Source organism: Ursus arctos, unplaced genomic scaffold, assembly GCF_023065955.2.
Source record: "Ursus arctos isolate Adak ecotype North America unplaced genomic scaffold, UrsArc2.0 scaffold_7, whole genome shotgun sequence".
Taxonomy (NCBI): domain Eukaryota; kingdom Metazoa; phylum Chordata; class Mammalia; order Carnivora; family Ursidae; genus Ursus; species Ursus arctos.
Window position 1 is genome coordinate 68,357,215 of NW_026623089.1, and position 8,776 is coordinate 68,365,990.

Below are 8,776 nucleotides of genomic sequence, written 5' to 3' on the forward strand. Positions count from 1 at the left end.
TTGATCACCTGCAATGCTGCTATTATCACTTATTAGTTCTAAGAGTTTGTCAGTTCTTTTGGATTTTCTGCATAGATGATCATGTCATCAACAAAGACAATTTTATTGCTTCCTTGCCAATTGATATACCTTTTATTTCCTTTCCTTTTCTTACTGTCTCATTGCTAGGACTTCCAGTTCAATGCTGAAAAGCAGTGGTAAAAGGGGACACCCTTGCTTCTTCCTGATCTTAGCGGAAAAGTTTCTATGTTTTCATCAGAAGCCTGATATTAGCTGTAAGGTTTTTGTAGATGGCATTCTTTTAAATGGGGGAAAGGAAGCACTGTGTAGTTATTCTCAAATAAAGGATATTGGGTTTAATTTCCCCCTGTTAGCTCCATGCAGGCCCCCTCTTAGTTTTAGATCTTCCTCCTTGAAGGCATCTTCAGCCCTCTCAGTCCACGTCAATTACAGGTGGTTATATCTGATTTTAGAGCTAACCTGGACTAAGCCAGGAAGTCTACAGGCAGCAGAATGTCTTTACTAATGGGGCTTGGAATTAGTATTTGGTGCTTCTAGAGTAAGTCTTGGCCATTCTTATGGCCCCTGAGTTACAGACTCCTCCTAACTGGGATTAGTTTGGTCTGTAAAACTCAATGTTCACCTCGCTTCTGTCCGGAGCATCTTAGCTACCTTCCACTTCCCGAAACTGAGTAAACTAGGTTGGAGCCATGACATCTAAGTGGTTTTTTGCCAGCCCCCGTGCTCCTTCAGGAGCTGATGTTTTCCCACATATTTGCATTTCTGCCCCAAAATAGACCAGCCATCCAGAATATGCTGCTGCTCTCTTACTTAATTGCACTACTGCCATTTTGTTACGACCCCTGCTAAACCATCCCACCTGCTGGATCCATCCCTTTGGGTCCACAGCCCTTATGATGTGATGTACTGTCTTCCTTTAAAGAGCCAGACCCACAGCTCAACCAGTTTCACTAGTCCAGTTGTTGTCTCCTCTCAAAATTATTAGTCTCATCATGTCTTACCTTAGTTAGCGGTTCTGACTTTGTATGTTTTCACCCTAAAGTTATTGCCCCAGAAAAGGATGTCAGCATCATATCTGATCCTAATTCCTTAGAAATCAAGCCAAAATTCATACAGTCTGCACAGTCCCGAGATAACTCACATAAAAAAGAAAAAAAGTCTCAGTGCCATATTTATTTATGGCTTACATGAAGAAGTTAGGTTACCATCTCCATCTTAATGTCTTGTAAACCTGTATTTCCTGCACAGATCTCTCAAGGTTCCAGATTCATATATTTAACTTATACCTTCCACCTGAATGGATAACAAGTATGTCACAGTCAACACAGCAGACCCTGAAACTCCTAGTTTTCTCTTCTGGCTGCCCTCACTTCCTGTTTAACAGCAATTACAAAAAACCCTGCTTCTCTGTATCTGACCCATCAACCTAATTGCCTAAAGTAGAAACCTGTGCTTCCCCTTCTGTTCCCTCACACCTCACAATCAACCAACCAGTCCCATTAAATCTCTCTCCTAACTATTTCTTGAGCGTGTTTATTTCTCTCCACACCATTGCCAACATCCTAATTCAGGCCACCCCCACAGTAAACTTCAAACTCCTTAACATCGCATAGCAGATTTATATCTGAAAGTATTAATGTGCATTAATCCATGGTTTCTTGCCTCGTCCTGCCTTTTCCTGTAACTAAAACAGTTGGCTACCACATGAAAGGTAAAGTACAGAGCATATAAACTTTTACAGATCGAAAACAATAGGCCCATGTCAGATAAATTATTTACCCTCATAGCTTAGTGCTCTAAAACTAAAAAGTCTGCTATATGGCAAATAATAAGTAAAATGGTATTTATTTTAGCAAGTTGCCAGGCTACATAAAGTACACTATGTTAAATAGTATAAAATATATGCTCTCTATATAATAGTATAAATATAATACTAATAAAATTACTACAATACTAATATTATAAATATTAATATAATATTTTTATAAGGTAGATACTATAAATACCTTTTTTTTTTTTTTTTTTTTTTTGGATGAGGAAAATGATTCACAACTTGTTGGGAAACTAGTATATGGTCACAGAGCCAGGATTTGAGCCAGGTTGTTTGCCTACAGAATTTGGGCTCTCGGCCATGGCACTGTGCTATTTCTCCATGTATGGTCTATGGGCACTGAAACTTTTTAATTTTCATAGCAAAAATTTTACTGGTTAAATTTAGCACTATTTACAATTATAAAATATTATTCATATATTGTAATACCAATCATATAGAGTATCTGGGCAAGAGATACATTATCTCCGTAGAAACTTTACAAATTACAGAAGCAATGTCCTTAGAAGAAGGACATTGGTTTCCCTGTCTGAATGCAAGTGTTAATATTCCACGTTATTAACCCTATCCAGAAGACTTACTGGACGCACATATGGACTCTACCTCATTGCTTTCCACTTGAGAATATGTTGTTTTTTATTGCTCTGGGTCATCCATCCATTAAGCACGTCACTTGATAAGCGCTCCCTCTGCAAGCAGCTGGTAAGATTCTTAAGGCCAAGAGTAGTATATTCTATTTATATACTGCAATGAAACCTTCTCAGTCTTCACACTAAAGCATCAAATCCCTCCAATTCTGAATTTCCCTTGAGCTTCACAATGTTCTTCTGAGCTTCGATGTAATGTAATTTAACTATAAATTATAAAGCTATCTAAAATTAAACATATTCACATCATGTCTGGCAGGAACCTCAAACTCGACAATCCCAAAAACCCAAAGTAACTTAAAAAAAAAAAATAAAATCTATGCCTTTTTTTTTCTCCTTCAGAAACAAAAAAATTTTACCCATAACTTCTCGCCCCTACTCACCAAATTCTAAATCCTGCTATCACAAATGTCACGTCTTTCTCCTCTCCATTGGCCCTGACAGGGTTCAGGCCACCATTCTCTCTCACCTGAACCACTGGGATAGCCTCCCAATTGACTGCTCTAAATTCAATTTATTAGTAGAATCCATCCTTTGTATTTGTATAAAACATTTCTAAACACTGATATGATCACCTTCATTCAAAACAACGTATTCAGAATACAGTCCAAATTCCTCACTACGTCGTTCAAAGCTCTCCATGTTATCAGCCTTGGGTTCAAACTAGCTGGCTAACTTAGGGAGAGTAGTATGTCTCCTTGAAAATCTGGAAGAGTGCTGTAAGATCTTTCCCCCTCCCCTAACTGCGTGTTTACGTCTATATTTGTTTTGTTAAATGGAATCATTAACATTAATCTCACACATGGTGATTGCTCAAATGGAAATGTAACCACACCCACTGTGTGTCTCAGTGCTACCATAATTTACCCAGATAGAGGCTCCCACGCCGCTTCAGAGCAGTGTCATCATCTTTTGGGTGGACCAGCAGGCAGAGAAGGCCCACCCTAGAGAGTTAACTCGCTTTCTTTTGCCCTGGGGTCTTTTGCCCTGATTTACTTTCAATTATCTTCAGACAGAGTTGAACTGACCTCAAAATTGCATGAGATCTGCATGGGTAAAAACGTGGCCAAAACAAAAAAAAAAAAAGTTTGATAACTTGCCATCATATTATCAAGCCTCGGTATTATAAGTAATTGTGTTAATATAAGCCTGGAAAGCAAAATACATGGGGCAGCGAAAATTTCCAGAGCAGCCGCAGCGTATACTAGCCGGGGCCGGGGGGAGGGGGAGAAGAGGAGAGGCTTAAGTCTCGCGACAGAGCAGGCACAGGCCCTGGGGGGGGGGGGGGGCGGTCCCTCTGTCTCTCGCGATAACCAAGCTTCGGCTTCCCCCTCCCCGAGTCTGCAGCCGCGTCTCCAGGGGCAACAGCAATGGCGGCCCCCTTGTCCGAGCGGCTCTTCTCGCTGGAGCTGCTCGTAGACTGGGTGCGTCTTGAAGCCGGGCTGCAACCGCCGCCGCCCGTGGTCGCGGTGGAGGAGGAGCAAGAGGAGGCCGAAGAGGAGGAGGAGGAGGAGGCATCGCCCGCACGGCACTCGCGCGACTTGTGCCCCGCCGTGGCCTTCCGCCTGCTGGACTTCCCCACGCTGCTGGTTTACCCTCCTGAAGGCCCGGGAGCCCCAGCCCCGGAACCCCGGCCCGGCCTGGTCAGCTTCGGTCGCGGCAAGTCCTGTCTTTTCCGCCTGCACCCCGCCACCCTGCACCGCCTGCTCCTTCGGACCCCGCTTTACACCTTGCTACTGCAGCTGCCCCCTGGGCGTCCGACTCCCGCCCCGCAGCTCCTGGGTGCCTGTAGCATCTCGCTGGCTGCCACCGCCCACAAGGTCCTGGGACAGGCCGCCTCCGGCTGCTCCCAGGGCCATCGAGGAAGTTTCCCTCTGCATAACCAAGTTGGGGAGCGGATTGGGGACATTGCTCTGGGCTACCGCTTGACTGATTTGGGAAGCAGCTTGTTGGGTCATCTTGAGAGGCCAGTCATTTCCACAGGAGGTGGGATAGAGCGTGTAGAGGTCAGTTCCCAAACCCCGCAGGAAAAGCAGCAACCAAACTCAGAGCCAAGAACAAGAGATGCTGATAGCTTTCTCGTGGATTTAAAAATCCCAAAGGCACAGAAGGATTTGGAGGAAAAAGCTTTCCACAGTAAGACCAACTCTGGTAACACGGTTTCCGTGGGGCATGGCAAAACCAACTCTATTTGTTCAAATCCTAGTGTGCGGAGCGTTAGCCCCCCAAATCAGGAAGTCACAGAGTTAGACATTGAAACCAACACATTTTGCCCTCCTCCTCTGTATTACACTCATTTGACCCAAGAAAAGATGCCTCCTGTACAGGGTACAATCACCATTAAGCCTCAAATAAATGTACCTGAGGAATTGGATGGTATTTTTCTGGAGGAAAATCGTGCAACTGCCCCAACACGTACTGATTCTCTGAAACATACTAATTCTGGGACACACGGGAGTCCTCCAATGCTCATAAATCCTCCGTGTGTTCAGGCTGTAGGAGCGAGTGATCAAACCCCAGATCATGCTCAAACTGAACAAGATAGAATCAGTACAATAAGGCAGCTGCCTTTGTTAAATGCTTTGTTGGTTGAGTTGTCTGTGTTGTACAACCAACCTGTGGCAAGCCCTACTCAAATACATCCTCACTTAGCCTGGTTATATAGAACTGAGGATAAGAAGTCACCAGAATCTTCTGCCAAATGCACATGTAAATCTGAATCTAAGGATAAGCTTTGTATGGGCGGAAATGAAAAGTCAGTGAATCTTCAGTATAAAAAGAACCAAGTTGAAAATCTCAAAAAAGGTAAACATTTTGAAAAGAACAGTAGTAACCCTCCCAAAAGAGTTCCGAGGGGGAAGCTGCTTTACGGTTTAACAAATACACTTAAACTACGTTTAAAGCAGACAAATCCTGATATGTTGGTAATACATGAAAAAAGAGAGCAGTATAGAAAAATGCAAGCACAAATGTTGGGTACAAACCTCAGAATTCCATCATCCAAAGTTAAAGTATTAAGCTTTGCAGAACAGCATCGGAAGCCACACCAACTGCCTAAAGATAAGTGTTTGGAATTAGATGCATCTTTTGCTGAAAACAGTGATACCTCAAAGCAAATCAGTGGAGTGTTTGCTGACCCTAAGACAGCTAAAGAAACTAAACTGAAATGTGCAACTGAAAAAACTGTAGATTGTGGTGAACATAGAACAAATAATGGTTTATTGGAAGAAATTGTGAGTTCTGCAAATTCCATTGGCCCGGAAGGGTTTACTCATGCAAGTATTTTGGAAGGAAAAATGGAAATGAAAGTCCAAAGTCCATGTGTTTTCCAGCAAGTTGCAGTTGTTGACAGAATTGTTGTAGATAAAGAAATAGAGGATAAACAGGTCAAACCCACTGATGATATTCTTACTGATGAAATCAGTGAAAACAAACCAAGTAGAAATAGTTGCTCTGAAAGCATCTCAGAACTAAAGTATTCAGATGACTTTAACAGCCTTTGCTCTTCTGAAGATTTCTATACCACTGAGGATACTAGCAAAATTTTACAAGTTCATGATAGCAGTCCAGGGGCAGAAAATCCAAAATATAATCAATACACAAGTAAGTCTAGTGAAACAATACTGTCCATAAGAAAAAACAGCAGTGAAAAGAGTTCTATTCTTAGCCCACCTTTTTCAGCTGGATCACCAGTACACTCATATAAAAGATCTCATATTTCAAAGATTCAAGATAAAAGTTTGGAGGAAGTGTCTAGTATCTCTCCCAGTGATTTATCTTCATCACATTGGACTGAGGAAAAAGAAAACCAGATAGATCGAAACAGTATGCATAATTCTAAAGTTATAAAGAGGGGTGAGGACATCTCTATTAAACTTAAAACAAGAACTGGTTGCAAGCCTTCAGAAAAAAGCCAGTCACCTCGGACATCTCAAGTGAGTTCTTATCTGCCATCTCATTTGTCAGAACTAGAACTTAATGTCCTGGATAGCAGTACACCAGATCACTTGGCCGAAGATGATGAAGTTCCTTCCCTAAATATTTCCAAGCAATGCAAAGATATTTGCGAATTAGTGATAAATAAACTTCCAGGATATACAGTGTAAAAATATGTGCTTTTAAAAAACATTTCATTTTTTATAACCTATGTGTACTGTTAGTGAAACAATTTTTTATAATTCTGTACATTATTTTAGTACATAAATTACATGAGTAATTCTTTTTAAGAAGTATGTTATTTTGATGTGTAGATAGTATTGAAGTTGAACATTAATCATGAAATCACCTTATAATCTAGGTAAGATTGAAGTTGTTTAATCTTACAAGAATAAAAGTATCTTTCTGAATTATCTCAAAGTATCTATCTGAAAGTATCAGTCGTCCTAAAGCAGACTTCAGGCACACCAGTACAAAAAGGCTAGTTAATAAGGATAACCTCAGATTTTAATGGGAATAAGTCATTTAACAAATACGAAAGAACTCACTGTGTGAGATGCAGAAAGGTACAAGATATTTAAGGTATAGCCCCTGTAGGTAGAGCTTACTGTTTTATATAGTCATGAAGTCTTTAGCAAAGTCTTGGATACATACACATCCCATATCCCCAATAGGTGAAGTCCTTTTTATATGTTGTCATTGTGCTCTATACTTTTTTTTTTAATACAGTTTGTGTGATTACTTGATTAATATTTATCTTCTTTTAGGTGTAAGTTTTGTGATGGAAGGGACCGTATCTGTTTTGCCCACCAGTGTAATGTGTTCTTAGTATCTCGCACGGTCTGGCATGTGGTTGGGGTGCAATAAAAGCATGTATTGAACAAATTAATGAAGACCATGCATTTAAAGTAACCTGATTGGAGGGAATAGAATTAAGCAGTCAAACAAGCAGAAATCCTAAGAGTAAGCCGCAGAAAATCCTTCTTGGAAACGTGATTATTTGACTACAATATTTTTGTTTTGCTGTGTAGAAACAGCCTGCAGATGTTCTCCGAAGTATTTGGGAAAGGAAGCTAAGAAAGGTGTCTTCCAGTTTCTTACCTAGAAATTCAGTTTGTTGTTGTCATTTCAGGTTGTACCATAGTTATTTTTAAAGTATGAAAGTTTGTTTTTAGGAAGTCTAGTGATCATTTCTTTATAATTTCTTCCACTGGTTTTGTACTTAGACCTTATTCCATGTTCAGATATTTACATGTATTTTTTTCTGTTATATTTTAATTTTTATACTTTTTAATATATCTGATATTTTTGCATGTATGAAGTGAGGCCCTAATCTTCCTTCCTTTATAAGTAAGTAAATAACTATGTAGGTATTATCTTTTGAATGATAGTAATAGATCAAATTTAGAAAAGTGGTGAGATGAGGATGTAATATTTTGAGAAACATTATGAATAAAAGAAATATGGGAATGAGCATAACGTATTCATGGGACTGTGACAATATCTTGATTAGAATGGTAGATTCATGCTACAGCATGGTAGAAAGGAAACTTGTTGAGTAAGAAAAGTCCCAGATTGTAGGGAGCTTCAAATGCCAAGCATCATAATAAGGTCCTAAGCAATAGAAACAATACAGTATTTTTGAGTATCGTAAATTACTGAAATAATTTTTATCACAGAAAATTATACCAGCAAAAGTTTTGAAATATGAAATGCTTTTTAATGGCTAATGGCTATGACCTTAATTTTTCAGTTAATATAAAGCATCTGTTATATCATCTCAGAAAATCAAAATAATTTAATGCTAGGTACTGTAACTAGATATCAACTTGGTGTGTAAATTGCTAGCAATTTTTCATTACAAGAGACAAAAATATAAGCAATAATGTCAAATCATTGGAGAAATAATTCCTTAAAAATAAACTTTTATTTAATTAGGAGAGTCATTGCATGTGATGAGAATAAATGAGAAAAATGATTAATTCAGTGTGTCTGAGGTCCAACAAAGACTAAAGCATTAATGTACTTTAAATTACAGAACTGAGTAGCTGAATAAGATCCTCTTTGAGTTACTCCGTGAATATTTCTAGAATTGTGGTGGTAGTTTTTATAGCTTAATTCTAGTGAAAAACATTCCTTTTCATGTATTTAGTTCTTCCTGTTTGCAACCTGCCTTCAAATTCTACTTCATTTTTTAATCCTACAACCTATAAGCTTAGTTTCTTAAAGAATATCATAATAGATACTACTCCTGAAACATTCTTTATCCCCTGAATTGCTTAAAATCATTGAAACATGAAATAGTATTTCAGGCTCTTAAATAAGGGAGATCTTCATTAAT

The 8,776-nt window shown here is 39.3% G+C and overlaps 1 protein-coding gene across 1 annotated transcript; it reads left to right on the forward strand.

The window, feature by feature from the left end:
* The first annotated feature begins 3,827 nt into the window (after positions 1–3,827).
* MAP10 (microtubule associated protein 10) lies at positions 3,828–7,320 on the forward strand. Its single transcript, XM_057308679.1, has one exon. It carries the CDS (start codon positions 3,870–3,872, stop codon positions 6,603–6,605), a length of 2,736 nt encoding a protein of 911 aa, XP_057164662.1. The 5' UTR covers positions 3,828–3,869; the 3' UTR covers positions 6,606–7,320.
* Positions 7,321–8,776: the final 1,456 nt, after the last annotated feature.

Bases quoted from the DNA above. Each gene is read 5' to 3' on its own strand.
- MAP10 (XM_057308679.1), top strand. From the start codon at position 3,870: ATGGCGGCCCCCTTGTCCGAGCGGCTCTTCTCGCTGGAGCTGCTCGTA.